General features: G+C 37.3%; 1 protein-coding gene across 4 annotated transcripts in view; it reads right to left on the bottom strand.

Annotated features, from left to right (window-relative positions):
- Positions 1 to 19380, bottom strand: part of RDX (radixin) — a 102622-nt gene extending 83242 nt beyond the window's left edge. The window contains exons 1-2 of one of the 4 annotated variants that reach the window (XM_045837895.1): positions 19137 to 19380; positions 37 to 111 (exon numbers count right to left, since the gene is read on the bottom strand). In XM_045837895.1, coding sequence (XP_045693851.1) covers positions 37 to 48 — 12 coding nt within the window. In that variant the 5' untranslated portion in view covers positions 49 to 111; positions 19137 to 19380. Of the gene's footprint in view, positions 1 to 36; positions 112 to 16034; positions 16078 to 19136 lie in introns of those variants that run through there. The other 3 variants (XM_045837905.1, XM_045837907.1, XM_045837911.1) reach the window with 3 other exon arrangements.
- Between the last annotated feature and the right edge of the window lie 4456 nt (positions 19381 to 23836).

Below are 23836 nucleotides of genomic sequence, written 5' to 3' on the forward strand. Positions count from 1 at the left end.
TGTAAGTAGTGGCAAAAGTAAAATAAATATACTTACTGGTTTTGGCATTTTTCTTTCTTTTTGTCACCTTCTCTAAAAATTCTTCACTTTTATAAGTTCTGTTATCACCTTCTGTAAAGAAAAAGAAAGCATAATTGATCTATTATCTTTTTAATGCTTTATTTAAATATATGTATAGAATAAAATTTAAACATTTTATTTATCTTTTTAAAATTTTTATTGAATTTTAGGGGGTAACTGATAAAATTATGTGTTTCAGGTGTATAATTCTAAAAAATTAAAACATTTTAAAATGTCAGTTTAAAGTAACAACTCTCATTTTATTGTAATTTTCTGTTCTCTACTATTTCACATTCTATAAAAATATTTATTTATAGCTGTGATTTAAAATAGCATGAGTCTCAAATAACATAATAGTATAAAGCATATTGATCACCACTAACACTTTAATTAAGAAACAATACACAGCAAGGAAACAAGGGCCCAAATGCTGTCTGTTGAGTCAGATTCACCTACAACACCCAGGATGGCAGACACCAGAATAGTAAAAGTTGAGGACCGGTGGATTCAAAGGCTCAAGAAATGAATTCAAAAATACTTTTCAACCTTTTTCCTGTATTGCTAAAGACAAAGGAAATTCTGCCTAATGTAAACTGTGAAAGATAACTTTATAAAAAAATATTTTTTCTTCTTTAAAGTTTAAAAATCCACGTAGAGAAAATACACGAGTAGCTTATTCACCCAAAATGTACAAAAACGGCCATAGTCTGCACAATAGCATCTGCATTCTACTCATCAGCAAGTTTAGGGTAACTGTTCTTACAAACATCTAACAAAACTGGATGTCCTCCCACAAATTTGCCTAAAGATCAAACAGTCTTAGTCATTATTCCCTTTGCAGGAAAAAAAATTATTGTAAACCCAATTTGAAAACCTACAGTGAGAACTGTATTAAATAAATTATTACTTGAAGATCAGCTTATTTTGGTAGTATCTCTGCCAAGAAACTTTACTCATTACACTAGTTTCAGCTAAATTAATCTACAATTAAATTTTGTGTTTTAAAACTATATTAATTGCTTTTTAAGATTTATAAGTAATAAAACTGAAAATTTTTCAAATTGAATAAAGTTAAAGCATTGAAAGTAAGGTCATTTCCCTAAGTTTTACTCAATCACGTGCCAATAAACCTCTCTACAAAGGGAACTTCCAAATTTTTTATCTAATACACTGGGCTGGGAAATTCAGTTGGAAGTAATAAACTTCTCATTTCCTAACTCTAATCATTTCCTTAACTCTTAGCTAGGAAATGGTAGGTAGATATTCCCTTCCTACAGTCATCTACTTTCATGAACCTAAATATATTTCAGTTCTATCTTTTAATTCCATACCCTCTTAGTCCCACTTGCATTGCCTTAGTTCAGATTTCTCTCATCTCAGGTCTTAAAACAGCTTCCAAATGGACCTGCTTTAAACATATATAAGCCAGTAACTCCAAAATCTGTATGTATCTCCAAAACTTGCTTGGCTAACTTGGCTTGCTCAATATATAAAGATTATCTCAAATATAACATGGCCAAAACACTTAAATCCTTACTCTACAGGTGAATCTGCTTTCCTATAAAAGCCTTGCTGATGTATTTCTAGAAAGCTATTCACTATATTCTTTCATGATTTTTTTATATCTCTACTACATCTGCAGGTATAATCCTCACATCATTTCTCTTTCTGCCTTCCCTTTTGTTTAATTAATTTTGGCAGAAGTTTGCTTAGTTTATTGGCCTAAAAGCGTCAGCTTTCATGTTTTATTTTGTTTCTTATATTTTTTGTTAATTTGTCCTTTTCATCATCATTTTCCTTGTCACTTGTTGGCTTTACTATGTGGTCCGTTTTCTAATCCCTAAAATTCAAAAGTTACCTAAGTAATTTCCAGTCATTCTTCTTTTCTAATATGTGCATTAAGGTCATTAACTAAGTATGTCCAAGGTTAAGGTAACTGCAAATATAAAATGATCTCCCTATTTTGCCAGTTAGAATATTTTACAATAATCTGTATCTGAATATGTAAAATAACCAAATATGTATACATTAGTATAAATATTAGAACACATGCTCTATAAATATTAATTCAGAATACTGTTTGCTTTATCTCATACGTCATAGAATACTTTTCTTGAAACTCCTAACATATGACACATGAATGTATCAAAACTTTTTGAGTCACAGTAAATTTTCCAGATTACATAACCACTTTTAGAATCAGTACATTATACAATCATTGAAATTTTTATTCTAAGCCACAATTACCCCTTTATACAAAGTATTAGAGGACTTTTTCCCTATTTGTACCCTTGGGATATATTTTAATATCTATAATGTAGCCAGAGTCTATTATTTTTAAGTGATTTTTAATCCTCCCCCAAGGATATGTTTTTATTGATTTTTAGGTACACCGATGGGCTTCCTCCCCATACCTACCACCTTCCTGCATGTGCTCAGACCAGGAACCTGCCACCTGTGTATGTGCCCTGACAAGGGATCAAACCTACAACCTTCTGGTGTATGGGACAAAGCTCCAACCAACTGAACCACATAACCAGGGCTTAAGTGATTTTTTTTTAACATCAGATCTGTGCTAGATTTCTTTGCCTCTTATCAGATGAGCTCTGTGAGCTTTCCATACTCACATGTACTAAAAGGCACTTCAGGTCAATGTGCCCATCTTGAACTTTCATGTTCAAGAAAAGAGAGTATGAGAATTGCAATTAGAGTTCCAAAGAACACAAATTTAAATACCGTTTTCTGAAGAATATTTTTTGAGAAAACATCTTACCTTCTATTTGAATCCATAGAATTTTTCTCAGTCATTACAGTGGTTTCCCCCACAGGTGTTTATATGTAATATTTCATTGTTGTTTAGCTCTGTTTCATTTTCTAATTATGATTTCTAATCACTACTAAGAACTTCTTAAGTTTTCAGATGAAACAGTGACAGGCCTGGGGGCAGAATATTATCTTTTTATTATTTATTTCTAAGTTTACTATAGTACAGTCGAAAAATTCACTTAGATTTCTTTTATGTTAGTACCTGGTCAGTTTAGTTTCTTTTTTGACTGTTCCAGATATAAAAAAAAATGTATTTTCTGCACTTGATAAGCTAGACCAGTATTTAATGTTTTGTTTACTGTCTCTACTATCATTCATTTTAGTCTATTTAATCCAGTTGAAGAAAATGGATTAAATTTTCCCAAGTACAATTATGGATGTTAATTTCTTCCTGTAGACTGCCATTTTTTGAAAAGATTTTATTAATTTACTTTTTAGAGAGGGGGAGGGAGGGATAAACAGAGGGAGAGAAACATCATTGTGTGGTTGCCTCTAGTGTGCCCCCAACTGGGGACCTGGCCATAACCCGAGTATGTGCCCTGACTGGGAATCAAACCAGCAAACCTTTGATTTGCAGGCTGGCACTCAACCACTGAGCCACACCAGCCAGGGCAGACTATCATTTTTAATTTTTATGCTTTTGGCTATTTTATTTGGTGAGCACATGTTTATAATTGTTACACCTTTCCAGTAAATACTTTCTTTTTAATTAGTAATTTAATTGCATATAGAACTCTACACTGATGGTTATTCCCTCAGCATTCAGATGATATTTTTCTGGGATCTATTACTGCTGATGAGAAGTCAGGTGTCAATCTAACTCTTCTGCCTTTCTTCTGCCTTTCTTCTCTGCTTTCCTTTTTAAAAAAATTTAAGAAGATGGGGGTGTTCTTCAGATTTACTTCTACTATTTATTTTGTTCAGGATTTGGTAAATTTCCTTAATCTGACAACTTACACTTTATATAAATTCTGGAAAAGTATTAGCCATTGTTTCTTCCCCATTTTTTCTCTTTATTCAGCAATTCTTCTTATACACATACTGGGTATCTTATTCCCTAACCATGCCTACTTTTTCATATTTTCCTTCTCTTTATCTCTCTGCAGAACATTCCTCCAATCACTAATTCTCCCCAGTTATTTTTAATGTCCATGTGTTTAATATTCTATAATATTACCTTTTAATTCCAAAAATTCCTTTTTTTGCTTTTAAAAAATGTTTATTAATAATGCCCTATTATTTTATTGTATAATTTGTTTTGAATCCTTTTATCCCTATAATGCTTATTTTATGTCACTACATTATTATTTTACTATATTCAGTTCATTATAGCTTATTTTTTAGAGTTTGTAATTTTGGACAGAAAGCCCATGTCCTTTGCCAATGTGGGAGCCTTACAAGCCTTGAGTTGTATATGTGTCCCTAACAAAGGTATTTCAGATTTGCTCCTTCCATAGTACAATAAATTTTAATTGTCCTAGACTAATTTTTACATTTTCTCAATTCGATATTCCACTATCACATGAGACCCCATGACCACACTCTAGAGAAGTTAGCAAAGACCGCTCAGGTACTGATCATGGGCAATCTCTCTCATCAGTAAGGAACAAAGCATACAAAGTGAGCATTAAATACATGCCAGGGTATAAGCAAAGTTAAAGCACTCAAATTACAGAAGTCCCATTTATCAAACACAGAGCTAGTTAGGCAGATAAATAAATATCAAGCATGTTGATCTGCAGAATTTCTGAAGCTATGTTTTACTCAAATACTAGAACTAAATAAAGGTACAGCTTTTTTTTTTCTGGTTGTTTAAGAAATAAGTTATCCAAGTTTTTAATTAGAGTTACTTCAAGTTATACTCTATAGAAAAAGACCTTTCAAGCAAAACAATTCATCATTAAAGTTTTAGATTTAAAAAGAGAGCTCTGCCAACATTAAAAAATATATTAAGATCAATACACAAAAAAAAGTATTTTTACACAAGCTAATTAAGTTTTTTACATCTCCAAAAAGCCTATCAAGACCTAACCAAAGTCTTTGCAAAGACAAATACGATTAACTTCTAAAAGAAAGCTTCTAAAAATGTTTCTTTTCAGACCAGTGTTCTCTCTTAAAAGTCAAGTTAATCTTCAATTTGTTTTACTTCAGTTAATTATAAATTATCTGAGAATAATAATACAGTTCTACCTCCTTATTTACCAGGTGAACATAAAGTGATTACTTAACAATGCCTTGTATTTATATAGTTGTATGTTCTTATACATCACTTAATTTTCTCTTAATAAAAATTAGGAGACAAGCAACATAGGTAGCATATGGATACTTTATACTTAAAGAAGCATCTGTATAAAAGTAACTTGTCCTAAATTACATGGGTAATAAATGACCAAATGGCCTTTTGACAACTAGAGTCCAAAGTTCTACCATATACCAACCTGTCTTCTTCTTTTTGTATTAAAAAGTGGGAAAATAATTTCATTTGTGAATATTTACTCAAAGAAAAGAACAAATGTGTAAATAGTATAGTTACAAAGATTCTAGTTACAGTGCTATTTATAAAAGTGTATGTAAGACTGAGAAATTAGTCAAGTGAATACTGAAAGGTTAGTTAAGAGGTTAGATATATCTGTAGGCTTTACCAGGCAAAAAATACAGCAATCAAAATGTTACCAAAAATATTAAATGACATCACAAATTATTCACAAACTACTGAGTAAAAAGGCAGATTATAAAACCATACATGCAGTATCATAGTTCTTTTAAAAAAGTGTAACAAGACCAGAATGATCACACTCCAAAATATAAAGTCTCTAAAATTAGAATCTATAAATTTCTAAAATAATAATGTAGAGCTATAACAAGAAAAACAAATTCCTCAAAATGAAAGAACAAAAATTTAAGTAAATAAACTAAAGGCGGACTATAAATTCATCATCCATTTAATAAAATCTAAGTAGGTTAATCTTTTTTTCAAAAAGACTTAAAAAAAAAAAACAATTCCATAGATGGACCTGGAGAACATTATGCTGAGTGAAATAAGCCAGTCAGAGAAAGACAAACACCATATGATTTCACTCAAATGTGGAATCTAATGAACAAACTGAACTAGAGAAAAACAGGACAGACTCATAAAGAGAAAGAGGACAGGTATTGGGGGGAGGTTAAACGGTACAAGGATGAACAAAAGAAAAAGGACTCATGAACATGGACAAGAGTGTGGTGATTCCAAGGGGAGGGAGGTATAAAAGGGTTAAATGGTAATGCAATAAAGATTAAAAAATACAATTCTGGTTTCAGAGGAAAACTATGACTAAGGAAGACATATAGGTTATGATGAAAACAGACTAATATATTTTATTTAAAATCCCAACATAGGTAGAATAAAATAAACATCAAAATTAAGTAATAGAATAGAAAAAATATACAACAGCTATAACAAAAAGTTACTACAGAAAGTAAAAAATAAATATAGAAGGATATCACTTGGACCCCAGTCAGTAAAATAGTTAAGTGAGAAACTCTACCAACAAATCTTATGGAAAATAAAAAGCACAACTGTCCTACTGATTGAAACTAAAAATCAAAGTGACTTTACCTAAAACCTGTATAATTTTGTTACAGTGTCACCCCAATAAAAAATAAAAATCAACATTAAAAAATGCAAAGTGACTTTAAGGTATTACTGATTATATTCTCATGAAACTATCAAAATAATTATTAATTATGCATGCAGTACTGATGAGTCTGTGTTGGTAAACAAGTAAATAAATACTGCCAGTAGCACCGTAAATTGGCTTCAAATTTCAAAAGTAAATTGTCAAAACATAACAAAAGCTACAACATGTTTCTGAACAGGAAATTCTGCTTCTGCAATATATCCCAAGAGATAAACAACTATAAAAGAAGGTAATCTGTACCAAAATATTCTCAGCAGCATTTACAGCAATGATTAAAACCACAACTAAAACTGAAACTATCTGACATGATAAACTAATTTTTTGAGGGGTACAGTATGACAAACTGTCCACATTTACATATGGATAAGTGAGAAGGCAGAACCACCCATTATAGCTAGGTAAAACTGCAGGTATCTTTACAAATGGTATTTGAATATACAGTACTGAACACTTAATTCTAAGCAGGGTCTCATTTTTGTTAAGGTCCTAATTTTAAAAATCAGATGAGAATTTCACTATATTGTTTATATGTCAGTTTACTACTACCTTAAATAATATGATATAGATAAGAATTGTCTGAAATTTTTTTAGGATGAGGCTGTATATTAATGTAGTTAAAACCTAAGTTTTTAGCCAATCAAGTGACTTAAAAAATATATTTATATCACAATAGTATTTAACCTTAATTGAACATTTCTAGTCTTCCTAATTGTATTAGCATATTTGTTCTTGAAACTGGCATCTGTTAGTAGCAGGACAAATGTCACATGAAAAGCCACCATACCTAGACACATGTCCTAGGGTTCCCCCTCTAATTAAATCATTTTGAATACTTTGCCAGTATCTTCCTTTCTAAAAAATGATAATATATAATCACCTAAACCACTGTATATCAAAGATCAGATGATAAGAATCAACTCTTCTTCCCTCTGCTCTCATTATACCTAATTACTGAGAAAAAAATTAGTCCCACCTCCCCACTTTTTCTAAATTTCTTAAAGTGGTCTTAACCTACACAGTCATGGCAGCAAAATAACCAACAATTAAGAGATGCTGCCAGCATACATATCCCCCAATTCCAGAATATTTCATGTATCAATATGTGCTCAAACACTAAATACATCACATTTTAGAAACAAATCATTCATATAACACATTCTCTTCTTTTCCTTTAACCCTATAGAGGACCCTAAAACAGCCTCCCCTCTACCTCATACAATGGAAAAACAGCCTCATGTTTAACACCTTGAGTTGTAGTAGCTATAATAAGACAGCAGCACAACCGACTTTCTACCTGTCAGGTGGTAAAACAGGTGTTAAGTCTAGTCTACACTGGGCCCACACTGAAGCTTCAATAATTTATACCAGGCTGACTAATTTTACTCTTAAATTCTTTCTCAAAGCCTAATTGTAATTGTTTTGTCTTTTCTCCAAGCCTAGCTGTATTTTTTTTTTTGCCTTCATTAACACAAAGGCAATCTCTGAACACAATTTTGGTCTCTCTACGGACTAAAAAATTACAAAAGAATTCATCTGCCAATTTACTGGGGAATTGGGAAACAGTGAAACAAAGAGAAGTATCAATTGAATTAATAAGGTAACTCTGGCAGTCAAACTGATAACATCATCTACCAAAAAAAAGTTCATTTTTTAAAAGATTTTATTTTTTTTAAAGATTTTATTTGTATTTATTTTTAGAGAGAGAGGAAGGGACGGAGAAAGAGAGAAAGAGAAACATGGATGTGTGGTTGCCTCTCAACACACCCCCTACTGGGGACCTGGTCAGCAACCCACTCATGTATCCTAGACAGGGAATCAAATCAGTGACCCTTGGGTTCACAGGCCGGCACTCAATCTATTGAGCCACACCAGCCAGGGCTACAAAAAAAAAGCTCTTAATCTCACCCACCATGGGCCCTGCTGATGTACCCTATGAACCCCTTCCTATAAAATATTTTATTGATTTGATAGAGGAAATGGAGGAGAGAGAGAAACATCAATTTGCTGTTCCACTTATTTATGCATTCATTGGTTGATTCTTGTATGGGCCCTGACCAGGGATCAAACACACAACCTTGCCCTGGCTGGTATGGCTAGTGGACTGAGCGATGACTTGCAAATGGAACGGTCTGGGGTTGATTCCCAGTCAGTCAGGGCACATGTCTGGGGTGGGTCCCCAGTTGGGGGTGACTGAGAGGCAACCAACAGATGTTTCTCTCACACATCAATATTTCTCTCTTCTCTTTCTCCCTCCCACCCCCTTTCTAAAAATAAATAAATAAATAAATAAATAAATTTTAAAAGAGCCCACAACCTTGGCTTATCAAAACGACACTCCAACTGAGCTACCTGGCCAGGTTAAAATGCATAAAAACAAATTGTCCCTGACCTGGTAGCTCCATTTGTTAGAGGGTTGTCCCTATATGCCAAGGTTGCAGATTCAATCCCAGTTAGGGCACATACAAGAATCAACCAATGAATGCATAAATGAGTGGAACAACAAATCTCTCTGCCCCTCAAATCAATAAATAAAATTAAAAGACAACAAGTTGATGTTTCTCAAATCATTAAAATACAATATAAAAAAACATATCCATGTTTGTCTCTCTCCCCCCAATAAAAACCAATAGAAATTTTTAAATGAAATACATAACACCAAAAACAATTATACTGAAATAAAGTGATCAAAATATAAAATGTACAAATTTATAATACAGGAGGATATATACTTCCTCACTAATCTTTAAACAACAATATCTACTAGTGGGTCTAATAATTAAGCTTCTAATGATGAGTATGTCATTTTAAGATATCCGCAACAGTAATGGATTATGAACTACCTGCAATTTCTATTGGAAACAGTCTCTGCGACTAACTGCCACTGCTGCCCACGTTCATAATGAAAGGAAATACATAAAGATGTAACTTTTTCCCCTAACCAAGTTCACAGCCCCACAGGCTTATAACCTCTAATATACACAGAACAATGTTTATTTTATGTTTAACTCAGTGTTAATACTGTATTTAATAGTAATAATGCACTTTTACCTATATAATGCCATGTGATTCCCCAAGTGAAACAGAGGATGAAAATTTTTAGTTCCATTTTGCAAATAGGCCAAAAGCAAGGACAAGGGTAGTGAATGGAGGGAGTATTTGTAGAATGCTCACTCTTCAGCCATTTCACATCATCTAATTTTCATAAATGCCTTTCTCCCCCCTCCCCAAGATAGGTATCACAATCCCTCCTCCTCTCTTTTTTAATCCTCATCCAAAAAAGGAAGGGAGAGAAACACAGATGTGAGAAAGAAACATTGATTGGCTTGTCTCTGCCACATGCCCAGACTGGTATAGGACCCTTGCACCCAGGTCAGGGATCAGACCCACAACCTAGGCATGTACCCTGACCAGGAATGGACTTGAACCTTGAACTGTAACTAAAGGGTTGCAAACTGAGTCACACTGGTCAGTCCATAATCCCTCATTCTTCTTTTAAGTTTTATTTTATTTTTTCCATTATCATTTAACCCCCTTATGCCCCCCCCCCCAAGGAAATTCAGATTCAGGTAAGCGACTTGCCCAAAGTAATATGGCTGGTTAACAAAGTCAGAGGTCAATTAATATCCTAGTCCTGGACTCTTCTGGCTACTCTATTCTGCCGTTTTCTGACATCATTATAGATAAGTTCATCCCAAACAATTACTAGAGCTTTTCAAGAAGTTTAAGCTCTTTCTTATGTTGTTTTCACATCGAAAAAACTACCTCTAAAGATGTTTCAAGTACCCATTAGTACTGACATAATCACCTCTGTAAATGGATTTCCTGTAACAATGACATACAGTTCTAAATAAGATATTAGGCACTTTCTTATGTAGGAAATTATTTTTATTCAAGGATGTTTTCAAGGAAATTAAATACATTTTTTAGCAAAATATACATATTATTGAAAATGCAATCACTTCTCAGCCTTTCAGCTAAGATCAAGTGAAAATGCAATGTTTAGAACTTAAGTATAAAGCAGAACTACAATATTAAAGAAAGTTTTACATTGAATTTACATTCTTTTAAAAGAATTTTATAAATTTAAAAGAAACACCATATCTGTATTATTCCCAAGGTGGGTAGAAAAACAAGTAACACATTATCATTTGCAATGATTAATTTTCAATGCTAAAAGGTAAGAAAGCTGAATCCAATTTCTTCATTTAACACTTACGGAAACATAAAAATATCATATAATACTGCCCTGTCTGGTGTGGCTCAGTGGATTGAGTACCAGCCTGTGAACCAAGAGGTCACTGGTTTGATTCCCAGTCAGGGCACATGCCTGGGTTGCAGGCCAGGTCCCCAGTAGAGGGAACACGAGAGGCAACCACATACTGATGTTTCTCTCCCTCTCTTTCTCCCCCCGCCCTGTCTAAAACAATATATAAAATCTTTACAAAATATATCATACAATAAATGTTTAAAATAGAAAAACAAAAAGATAGGTTCAAATCTGTTGCACTAAATATTAACTCCAGTTTATAAATACAAGAGCACTTATACTTTATGATGTACCTACCATATGGCACAACTCTATTCCCATTAGAGTATGATGACCTCAGTATCTTACATGTCAAATGTAAAGGGTATCTGGCACACAATTATAAATATCTGAATGTATGAAAGGTATCTTAAAGCAAGGGTTGGCAAACTTCTGTAAAGGACCAGAGAAGTAAACTTTTTAAGTTTTGTTGATCTTATGGTCTCTGTTGTAAATCTTCTGTTGATGTAGCATCAAAGCAGACATAGAAAATATGTAAACAAATGAGCTATGATGTATCTTTACAAAACTGGCACTAGACTGGCTTATGGGCCATAATTTGTCAACCCCTGCCTTAAAATAGTTTAGCAGGAAATCAATGCTTTTCATTCAATAATTTAAATAAATTTGGTCCTGTCCAGGTGGGTCCATTGGTTAGAGCATCATCTGGTACACCAAATGGTTGCAGGTTCAATCTCTGGTCAGGGCACATACCCAGGGTTCAGGTTCTATCCCTGATTGGGGCACATACAGGAGGCAACTGATCAAAGTTTCTGTTTCCTTCTCTCTGCCTTCCTAAGATCAAAAAACATATCCTCTGGTGAGGACTATAAACAAATAAGTAAAATATGAACTCATATATTCATGCTGGATTATGTATGACAGATCAATGTTGTATCTGATTTTGAATGGGAGTATGAAAGAACCCAAGACATTTGGTATATGAATAAGGAAAATAATCTAATGTAAACTGAGTTAGAAGAAAGGGCAATTCCATTACCATCACCAGTGACTGGCTAGGTATAGAGCATACCTCAATCTGGCCAATGAGACTAAGATATCTGCTGGGGGGCTTCTGGAAAAGAGACAGTTCTTTTCATTCCTTTGGATATTGTGTCTGGATAGGATGCTGGTCCTGCTGTAGCAAAATTGGAATCAGGGGAAAGCAATCTTACTACAAAGCTAATGGGAAGACTGCGATGCAGAGAATTGGAAAGAGAATGAATCCTTGTCATTATTGTTAGTCTTGAACCTCTAGACTTTATTATGTAAATAACACATTTAGTCATTATTGAAGCATGTCTGACAATTTTCTGTTATGGCAGCCAAAGTATCTTAAATGATGTTAAGGATCTGAAACTGAAGATTGCTCACTTCACAATTTCACCTGATAATATAAATTAGCCAGTCCTATTAACTACAACTTTTCACAAATGAAACACTTAAGGTCTCAAAAGCCCAGAGACTACTTACTACTCAGAAAAAAGTAATATATCAATTACTGATACTGAAATTCATAATTTTTATAATTTCAGTAATTGTGGAGAATGAAATGCAATACCTCCTTCTTTGATAGTTTATCTAAAATATTCTTTCAGTAGGACTTTTTTTCCTGTAAATTGGGGGTTAACAAACTTTTCCTGTAAAGGACCAGACAGTATTTGTTTTAAGCTTTGTAAAAAACATGAACTCTGTCATTACAGCTCAAAAGGAGCCAATATGTAAACAAATGGGCATTTTAATGTTCCAGTGAAATTTTATTGACAAACTCAGGCTACATTTGGCCTTGCAAACCAGTTTGTTGACCTGGTCTCTAAATGGTTAACAGTGAAGAGTATCTTTCTCAAATGAATCACTTTTACCAGAATTTAAAAATAGTTTACTTAAGCCCTGGCCTCTCAGTTAGAGAGTCCCCCAGTAAACTGAAAGGTTGTGGATTCAATTCCTGGTCAGGGAACATGCCTAGATTGTGGGTCAGGTCCCCTGTGGGGAGGCAGTGGGGAGGCAGTTGATCAACGTTTCTCCGTCTCTGCCTTCCTCTGTCGGGAATCAATGGATATACCCGCTGGTGCGGATTAAAAAATAGTTTATTTAAAATCTATATAAATTAGGCAGAAAAGTAAAAAAGTAACAAGTTTTTCTTGAGCATTCTATTCATATGCATTAGATCACTTGATGTAAAGTCTAGCTGCCTTATTTGTATATAACATCCATAAAATTAATTTAGAATTCTAATATTAAAATATAACAGATATTATGACTTCTGGGCAAGATGGAAGCACAGGCACATATACTTTGCCACCTTGTACAACCAAAAGAAGGACAAGAACAAATTTAAAAACAGAAAATAACCAGAAATGACAGAAAATCGAACTGTATGGAAGTCCGACAACCAAGGAGTTAAAGAAGAAACATTCACTCAGACTGGTAGGAGGGGCAGAGATGGGCAGCCAGGGAGAAGAGGACCCATGGCAAGGTGGCATAGAGAACTGGGGCAGGCAAGGCGACAGCTGGCCGAGCAGGTGGTCCCAAATTTCCGTGCAGACAAACCAGAGGAAAAACTGGAAGCAAGACACAGACCACGCAACCCAGGGTTCCAGCATGGGAGAAGAAAGCCTCAAAACTTCTGGCTATAAAAATCTGTGGGGGCTGCAGAGGCAGGAGAAACTCCCAGCCTCACAGGAGGGTTTGTTGGAGAGACCCACAGGGTCCTAGAATGTACACAAACCCACCCACCCAGGAATCAGCACCAGAAGGGCCCAATATGCTTGTGGGTAGCGGGGGAAGTGACTGAAAGCTGGCTGAGAGCTGAACAGTTGGCATTGTCCTCTGACCCCTCCCCCACATACAATGCTGCAACGCAGCAAAGTGGGTTACCCACCTGGGCAAACATCTAAGGATCTACCCCTTACAACAAAACAGGTGTGCCAAGACAAAGAAATATGGCCCAAATGAAAGAAGAGATCAAAACTCCAGAAAAAGAGCTAAGTGACGAGGAAATAGACAACCTGATACAGAGTTCAAAACACTGGTATTCGGGATGCTCACAGAAATGGTTAAGTATGGTCATGAAATAGAAGCAAAAGTGAAGACTATGCAAAGTGAAATAAAGAAAAATATACAGGGAACCAACAGTGAAGAGAAAGAAACTTGGACTCAAATCAACAGTTCAGAGCAGAAGGAAGAAATAAACATTCAACCAGAACAGAATGAAGAAACAAGAATTCAAAAAAATGTGGAAAAGGTTAGGTACCTCTAGGGCAATTTTAAACATTCCAACATCTAAACCATAGGGGTGCCAGAAAGAGAAAAGGAAGAGCAAGAAATTGAAAACTTATTTGAACACATAATGAAGGAGAATTTCCCCAATCTGGCAAAGGAAACAGACTTCCAGGAAGTCCAAGGAGCTCAGAGTCCCAAAGAAGTTGGACCCAAGGAAGCACACACCAAGGCACATCATAATTACATTACCCAACATTAAAGAGAAGGAGAGAATATGAAAAGCAGCAAGAGAAAAGGAGACAGTTACCTACAAAGAGTGCCCATGAGACTATCAGCTGATTTCTTGAAAGAAACATCACAGGCAAGAAGGGGCTGGAAAGAAGTATTTGAAATCATGAAAGGCAAGGACCTACATCCAAGGTTCCTCTATCCATCATAGCTATCACTTAGAATGGAAGGGCAGATTAATTGCTTCCCAGATAAAGTAAAGTTGAAGGAGTTCATCATTACTAAGGCCTTATTATATGAAATATTAAAAGGACTTATCTAAGAAAAAGAAGATGATAAAAAATATGAAGAGTAAAATGAGAACAAACTCACAACTATCAAAAACTGAACAACAACAAAAAAAAAAAAACCCCAAACTCAGCAAACAACTAGAACAGGAACAGAATTACAGAAATGGAGATCACATGGAAGGATTTCAGTGGGGAATGGGAAGGGAGGAATAGGGGGAAAAGATACAGGGAATGAGAACCATAAATGGTAGGTACAAAATAGAGGAAGGTTAAGAATAATATGGGAAATGGAGAAGCCAAAGAACTTATACGTACAACCCATGGATATGAACTAAGGGGGTAGAATGCTGGTGGGTGGGGATGCAGGGTGGAGGGGAATAGCGGGGAGAAAAAAATGGGACAATGGTGATAGAATAATCAATAAAATATATTTAAAAAATGTAACAGGTATTACAACAGAAAATACAAAACTTATTCACATGCAAATTTATATCTACCATCTAAATAAAACTATTTTAAATTTGTGAATCTGCAAAGATTTCTATACATACTGATTATCCAAAGAAAAAAAATACCATCCTATATATCTCCTAACCTGAATGAACCCCTGTCTTCCAGGAGGCTGAAATTGGGTTTTGGGTTTTTTTTGAAATATTTTATTTGTTTACTTTTAGACAGAGGGGAAGGGGAGAATGAAAGGGAGAGGGACATAAACGTGTGGTTGCATCTCACACGCTCCCCATGGGGACCCAGTCCACAACCCAGGCATGTGCCCTGATAGAGAACTGAACCAGTGACCCTCTGGTTCACAGGCCAGCTCCCAATCCACTGAGCCACACCAGCAAGGGATGAAATCAGAATTAATAAGGGAAGAAATGGAGACATGAATCACATGGACCTTATCTTCTTTCCAAACAGTTCCCAGGTGCAGATTCACACACTATGTGGAAACTTCACTATCCAAAACCAAAGTGGTGTCCTGGACACCACTCTACACTGGCATTTATATACCACATTCTAAGAAAACAAAATGTGAATGTCACCTTTAACCATTAGTGAAGAAAATCTGTACATATACATAAGCACTCCTAAGAATTTTTATAGGACAATTTTTAATCTTTTTCATGTCATGACACACATTAACTATAAAATTCTACAGCACACCAAAAAATAAATTTTTGCCAATCTTATAAAAAAATAGGTATAATTTTGGTTCGTTCCAACAATGGATGGCTACTGTTTTGTTAGCTGTTGTCATTTTTTAAAAATATTTCTTAAAATCTTTTTTCATTTCACTTGAGACCTGAGGATATATTTATTGATTTTAGAAAAAGGGAGGGAGGTAAAGATGGGGGAAGAAAGAGAAAGAGACATCCAAACATCTATCATTTACCTCTGGCATACCTCTGTCCTGAGACTGACCTGTAAATTAGGTGTGTGCCCTGACCAGGGATCAAACCTGCAACCTTTGGTGTCCAGGACAATGCTCCAACCAACTGAGCTGCCCAGCCAGTGCTGTTGTCATTTTCTTATTTGACAATCTAAGGGAAAAGAGGTCAGTACCCCTAAGTAAATAATCAGGTATTGCATGTTTTAAAAATTCTTGTGGAACACTAGTTGAAAATCGATGTTACAGGAAATTCCATTGTGTTATTTCATGCAAATGATGAAAATCTAAGAAACATTAATGTTTAACACAGTAATAAACACCCTTTCAATGTCTGTTACAAAGTAACCTTACTTTTATAGACTTTAAAGTCAAAAACAAGGTATATAAAGTATATGTTTACTCTTTCATGAGCACTGGCATTTTCTACATACCAGGAATTGCTGTTAGCAATACATACTTATGAGAAATAGGACTGGGGAAGAGGTTGAGGCCCTCCGGAGAGTGAGGAGGACTTTTACTTTTCCCTTCACATCTTTTGGGGTTTTTAAACTTTCTCCTGAAATGTATTACTTTTTTACTATAAAAATGGTTCACAATATATCTTCAATATAAATCAATATTGAGAAATACAACAGGAACTAAAATGATTAGGAAAGGCAAGAGTTCCCTGAAAGAAGCAATAGATTAAGGAACTCTCCAGGGTCAGACTGGCCACTTCTACCACCATTAAGAGGTGTGCAGATACACTGGCTGCAGAGGCTAGAGAAGTTTCCTTAACAGCCTTTAGCCCCTGGGGGAACACTGAGGCTTAAAATAACCATGTATGGGTGAAGTCTATAGCACCTCAATCCAGTTCCACTGAACCAGTACCCCAAGAGTGGTGCAGGGTAGGTGGGAAATGCCCCCTAGTTCTTGGTCTGCAGGAGGTCCAAGCCATCCAAGAAGGATGACTTCCTTGGCTTTTGAGATTCACAGCAGTAGCATAAAATTCTATTAGCTATGCTCTATCAGGTGTGCTCTACCAGTATAGCTCCGTCTTCACAATCTTAATAAAACACATGTTTTTAGCATTCACCTTTGGGAAATATTAGTAAAAAATTGTCATTTTTAAATGGCATAAGTTAAAATGCAATAAGTTAAAAATGGATGAAAAACAAGGTTCCCACCATCATCCATCATATCAGACTCTATTATACTACGTATGGATAGTAGACTTAAGATTGAGAACTGAAGTTATGATAAAATACATAGCCTTTCATCAGCCTGCAAAAGACTAAAAAGGATAAATAAAAATATCCAATTGTGCTCTTGGGAATGGTGAAGCAACAAACAAGTAACAATCCTTGTTCCCCCTCCCTGAGACTACTGAGAGTTAGCAAGAGAAGAAGGAATAGTAACACCTGTCATTCTTACCACCACAGAAAAAAGAATAATGATTTTAATTTCCAATTAAGTAATAAAAATGTCTAAAACAAAGGACACAACATACTTCCTCCACACGGAAATTAATTACATTTACTCTACAGATATTCCTGAGCCTTTCCTATGTGCTTTTCCATGTGAGGCAATACAGGAGTAAATAAAATAATGTATAATCCACAAAGGGAAGAATATTTCTAAATGCTATAATCAAATTTTATCTAATTTAAATAAAACTGTAAAGAATGCCAATGTATTTCTATGGAAAATTTACTAAATTTTTACTAAAAATTTATTAACAGTTTATTAAATTCCCATTCTATAAAAAAGTGATTAAACAAAGAAACAAAGTCAGTGCAATCCTTTTTTCAAAGCATACTATATTAACTTCAAAATGAATGTTCTAAATTTTGTCACATTTGAGGTAAATTATTATTAGTAATCTTTCTAAAGCACAGTGAAAGCAATAGAATTCTGAAAATAAAAAATTCAAGTCTGAATATTAACTCTCTTCTCAAATCTAATAATGCTGTTTTGGCAAATGGACTAAGCCATTATTTATCCAGCAAAATGAACGAGTCAATTGTTCATTCAGAACTCCGTCAGAAATATGAATTTAGTGTTAGTGTTCTAAAAATGCTCCATAATACATTGTAATGTCTATGTTCAAGAACTCGTCTATCACATAAACCCTTACTAGCTTAGGTTTTTACATTTATGTCATGCCAGTCTTGGTGGCAGAGGACTCATTAAAATGTCTTCTTGAAAATCACAACTGTATTTCCAAATACATCTTAGATATAGTTGACTTCACATTTTCAACCTCGTTAAAAACCACTCAAGGGGGAAAAATACCCCAAGTATTGGGAATGGTTAAAGAACCAGGGCATCTCTGTATAGAAAGTGAGGTGTTCTTTTATTAAACTGAAATAATGTAGTGCCCTCCTTTTCTAGTGAGCCCAAGAAGTAAGTTTAGAACCTTTGAAAGGAAAGGGGGACTGTAACGTACTCAACTTGTCTGATGGGGTCTAAGATACGAAGTCGGGCTGCCTCTGGGGCCAAAGGAAGTTCTAAGGCTCCGAGGCCGCCAGCAGCAGCGCCGCAGCAGGTAGAGACATGCGGCCGTGAAGCAAGGCCCTCGCTCCTGGGTTCGAGTTGCCAGGATCGGCTCCGCGCCCCAAACCCCGTAATGCAACATCCCCTTTGCCATCAGGCGGAATACACGCTCTCTAGTAATTCAATACCCCTACTTTCAAACTGGAGGCCGGGGAAGAAGTTCTAATAAATTCCTTCCCTGCACTGCAAATTCTGTTTCTACCTACGCTTCATATCTCTATTTTCAAACTACACTACAGGGACACGCCAGGCCAAGCCCGGGGCCCCGTCTAGACGGCGGGAATCCGCCTGTCCCCGATGCACACAGAAGGGTCCCTGGCTGAGGCTGAAGGCGGACCCCGAGCCCACGGGTAGGGGAATTGCGCGACTGCAAGTTCGGGCCGCAGCCGCGTCAAGACTTGGATCGGGCCTCGCGGCTCCGCCGACCCTGGAAGCGGCCGGGCCGCCGACCTGGCCTTGAGGGCGGAGGCGCCGCAGCGCGCGAACAGAGCCGCGCGAGGCCCGGGCAGCGGGGGCCACCGCAACTTCTGGCCACCTCAGCGTCGCTGGTGGATCCGGGGAGCGGGGACGTGGGCGGGGGCAAGGAGCCGGCGGCTTACCGCAACAGCGAGCGGGTCCTCCCGCCCGGAGTGTGGCTGGAGCGCTCAGCGCCGGTGCCGCGCCCGGCGCTGCGGCAGGGAGGGAGAGGCGGTGGTAGGAGCGGTGGGGAGAGGAGAGGCGCCGCCAACACCACCGCAGACAGCTCCACAATATGGCCGCTTAGTGCCTCCTCTGGGGGGAAAGGCGGGGCTGCCCCGCGCCCCCCGCCTCCCCCTGCCGGCCAGTCGGCCTCGCGCCACTACCAGAGCGCCAACGCCCGCGCCGCCGCTGCCTCGAGAGCCGTCCGCGCCCCGCCCCACCCCGCCCCTCGGGCTCCCAGTGCCAGTAGTGCTGCGGGTAGACGAGTTTTGCGTTTAGGGGCTGGACCCCCGCTAGGGACAAGCCTTGGGACCCGAGTCTCTGGGGAAATGGGGCGCTAGCGGAGGAAGATAGACTCGTTCCTTGGGCTGGGATTGAGTGAAGCTGACTATTAGGAGAAGCGAAGCCGCCTAACCCAGAGTGCTCCTGCCGCCTCCCTCAGGAGTGGAAACTTGAAACTCCCGCTGGTGCCAGAAAACTCACCGAGGGCTTCTGCGTAACCCCCAAGGAGGAATTCTTCCAACAGGGAATCCGGAACCACATGGAGTGGGTTGCTTAGCTGTTCAGCTTGAAAATCCTAGATCAGGAGAGAGAAATGGGCCTATCTTAGAGGAATTTATATTTGCAACGAAGAACGTTAAATTATTTTGGCAGGTTTTATCTAACTAGAATAACTTGCTTTTTCAGGCGCAGTTTTTAAACTCCACCAAGACTTCGGTGGATATGGCCCCAAACGAGAGTGCAGATTTTTATCCCAGCAAGGATATTTGATAATTTTTTATTACCACCGACATTCTTTGGCATTTGGAAGGAGTCGATTAAAAAGTTGGAAGTGGAGCCCCAAAAAGCAACCAAACCTAATTTTTTCTAAAGTTAAAGAAAGCCATTTGATCATAGTCTGTGGCCTATTCACTTAAGTTAGTGGCTGGGACTAGATAGGCTTCTGGTCAGTGTTGTGTCATCAATGACATAATCGCTCTCCTTGCTATTTTCTGCTGGGATGCAAAGAGTAGGTGCACAAAATTAGATTAACCTAGCTTGCTCTGTTTGCTTCATATAGTTTACCTTTTATGAACAAACTTTAAATTCAAATAAAACCACGTGAGTGTACTTAATTTAGAACAATAATTCATATACTTCCTTAGCTTTGCCTTCCCTGAGAGTTCTTTCCCTAGAATTCTCTCCCCAGATCACTTTCCCCAGATGCTCTTCAGTAAATTTCCCCCATTGTCCTTTGAGATCTCTCTGAACAATTAAAAGCCCCAAGAGTTAACTCAAAGGCTTTTAGATTGCAAATTCCTCAAGGATGGAGGGATGGAAATCAGGTGTATTCTCTTTTTTTTGTTTTTTAAAGATTGCTCCCTGACCTCTCTGGAGTGCAAGAATTATCTACAAGTTGCATACATAATAATCCAAGTAATATGTGACTTCCTAGGTGGTACACTAAGTAAAAGTATATAACATACTTTTGCAATGGAAAATGGAGGGATTCGTTGTTGTCATGTGCCAAGACCTGGTGTTAAATGCTTTTATATGACTATTTCTTTTAATAGTTACAATATCCCTGTCCTATGCTTGGGAGGAGAAAAAAAAAAACAATGAATGAAGAGAGCCTCAAAATAGTTAAGTAATTTGCTCAATGTAACACAGCTCTAAAGTGGCAAAGCTATGACCAAACCAGTTACATTTGACTCCAAAGACTTGATTTTATTTATTCCTTACTATGCAACAGCATACAAGACAGAACAGAAATTGTAACATTTCAGTTGGCTATCATATTAGTAAATGTTTAAGTAAAAGATAAGATTCAAGGCTGATGAGATAAAAAAGGGTGCTACAGACATTGAGAGGATGTATTAACTGAAACAATCTGTTTAAAAAGCCATTTGGCACTGGAATTCAACCTATAAAAGTGTTCATGGAACCTGTCATCCCATTATTGGGATTCTTTCTGAATGAAAAAATCTGAAACAGAGCAAAAGCTTTATTCATAAAGTCTACATCAAAAAATTATTTATAAGATGCAAAAGTAAAAATAGGTCTCTGTAGCATTTTAGGTAACAATTTATAATGTTTAATGTATATAACATCATGGTGTAACAGTGTAGGCCAGGAGGCCCCAGAGTCCCCCAAAGGGAAGATTTGTAACAGAGTCCAGAACCTGGGTTGTTTAAGAATATAGGATATGCACCCCTACCCACACAAGTCTGGCTGGAGAATGAATGGGGAATAAGGAGCAGGGCCCTGGAGAGTTACTTTGCATGTCAATAACAGGCTAGCTTTATATCCAATATGCAAAATAACATTTTGCATATCAATAACAGCCAACTAGTTTTCCAGCCTGACTTAAACCCTTGACACAACTGGGAGTCAGCTCCCCCTGATTACAGCTCCTGCAGGAGAGCTTGGAAATGGTTTGCTCCAGGCCATGGGCCATGCCTGCCCAGACTAACTATGGCAGCCTAGAAAGGCTGAAAAAAAAGTGAGTGCTGGCAGGTGTAGCTAATTATGAGAGGAGCTAGAAACAGGATTATGGAGAAAGATCTGAGTAGAGATTTAAACCTAGGTGTGGCAGCCACGTGATTTTAGGAGCAGGGAGGGGCCTTCTTCTGACCTCGAGGCTTAGGAAGCAGAAAAGCAAGATGGAGCAGTTTCAAAGGATGCAGAAGGATCCCTGGATGCGGTTTCGCATTAAGAACTGGAAATCGGGCAACACAGCTGATGGTGCTGGCAACTTCGGGAGACCTGCCCAGCCAAGCACGGATTACTGGGAGAAAGTGAAGTCTAGCTGAACTACAGACTTCGGTTCCTTTTTCCTGAGATATTGTTCCCTAGACCGACCTGGTTGAGCAAAGGTGGGGGTGAGAAGGCAGGACTGTGTGTGTGGGGGGGGGGGGGGGGTGGCATTTAAAGAAACTTTGAGATTTTTAACAGTGACATTCTGCCATTACTCTAAACCTGTATCACCTTTAAATAAATAGTTCTTTTCTTTTTTACCAAACTCTGGCATTAAGAGCCACAATTCCTAATACCTGGCAGCAGGCAAGACAAACCTAGAACACAAAAACCTTGAGGAAGGGGGCTTGTTTCAGTAACCGTATCTGGGCCCCTCCATGGGTTCCTTTCCGTGATAATGGCAGGTGGTTTTTTTATAGTAGTTAGAATGATCACACCTATATTCAAAAAAAAAAAACCTATGAAGTGTGGGGAGAAAAAGATTGAAACAAGAGTTGTCTCTGGATAGTGTTTCTATGGGCATTTTTTTCCTGTACTCTATTCCTCAGTATAAAAGAGTCTTTGCAGTATAAAAAATTACTTTGCAGTATAAAAAAAATCTATGTAAGTTTTTACTACAATATGGCTGTCAATTACACAAAAATAGCAAAGCTGAGGCAGACTAGTAAGGAGCCAGGAAAATTTCTTGGCAAATGTAATGGGAAAACTGAGACAGCTGATTCAGACTGGCCTCATCCAGCACCCTGAGCTCTGAGACCCTTAGACTCTTTCCTGTAAGTGTCCCCACAAGACTTACAACCAGGGCAGCAGGCAGTGGCAGCTCATCCCAGGCTAATCCCCTGAACATGTCTCCAAGGGCCCTTCTTTTGTCTCTGTAACTTGTTTTCTGTGTCCACACAGCCCAGCTGGCTCACCATTTCTGACTCTGTGACTTTCTAAAAGGCTAAGGCAGCTCTCTAAGCAGCCCACTCAAATCTTCCCTTTGAGTATATTTTTGCTTTGCATGCTAAATAAACTTCCTCTTGTGCTAGAGTTCTTGGCACTAAATTCTTTCTTTGCTGAATTCAAGAACTGAGAGCCTATAACACTGGTAACAAAGCCACTGTTTCTCCTAAGTGTAAGTCTTTTTTGTGAAGAATTGCAATGAACTGAGTTGACAGGATTTTATAGTCAGGAATCGGGTTTACAGTTGTTGATTGTACATGTAATCTACACACACCATTGTTTTAGCTTGTTTCTTACATCAACTATATGCACCTGTAAGTGAAATATTAGAAACTTAATTGAAATGTTTTTTCTCAGTTGAATTCCAACATTTCAAATTTCAAGGGGACGTTATTACATATTTGCTGAAACTACCTTTTTTTAGAAAAAAATCTGATGATAATATTAGGCAGGATATATAGTAAACCAAGGCAGGAAGCGGGAGGGAGATGAGTCTCACCCTTTAAGTCCTCAGCCCAGTCCTCAGCCTAGTCCAATAAGATTGCTGGGTGTTCTGAACATCACAAGCAAAGATTGCACAAGAGGAGGGACGTCCTTGAGACTGTACTGGGAAACGGAGCTTCTGTAGCAATTTCACTAACACAAAAAGCCTTTACTAGCTGAGAAAGAAAGCCTTTGTAACTGCATTTTGATCCCAAGGTCTAGAAGTGGGAGGAGGGGAACCTAGAAGCTGGCTAAAGTATCTAACCCCCAAGCCCCAATAATAGTTGGGGAACTCAGATTAGCTGAGTGCCTACTTGTAGTCTTTTTGCACAGGTATATTTCAAAATAAACTTGCTATTTCATTTCCAGTATACATGTTGTCTCCCACTTGAATTCTTCTCTTGAGAGCAAGGCAAGAACCAAGGAGGGAAACCCCTGACTCGGGTCTCCTTGGTAA

This window comes from Phyllostomus hastatus, unplaced genomic scaffold, assembly GCF_019186645.2.
Source record: "Phyllostomus hastatus isolate PE091 unplaced genomic scaffold, TTU_PhHast_1.1 phas_contig_113, whole genome shotgun sequence".
Taxonomy (NCBI): domain Eukaryota; kingdom Metazoa; phylum Chordata; class Mammalia; order Chiroptera; family Phyllostomidae; genus Phyllostomus; species Phyllostomus hastatus.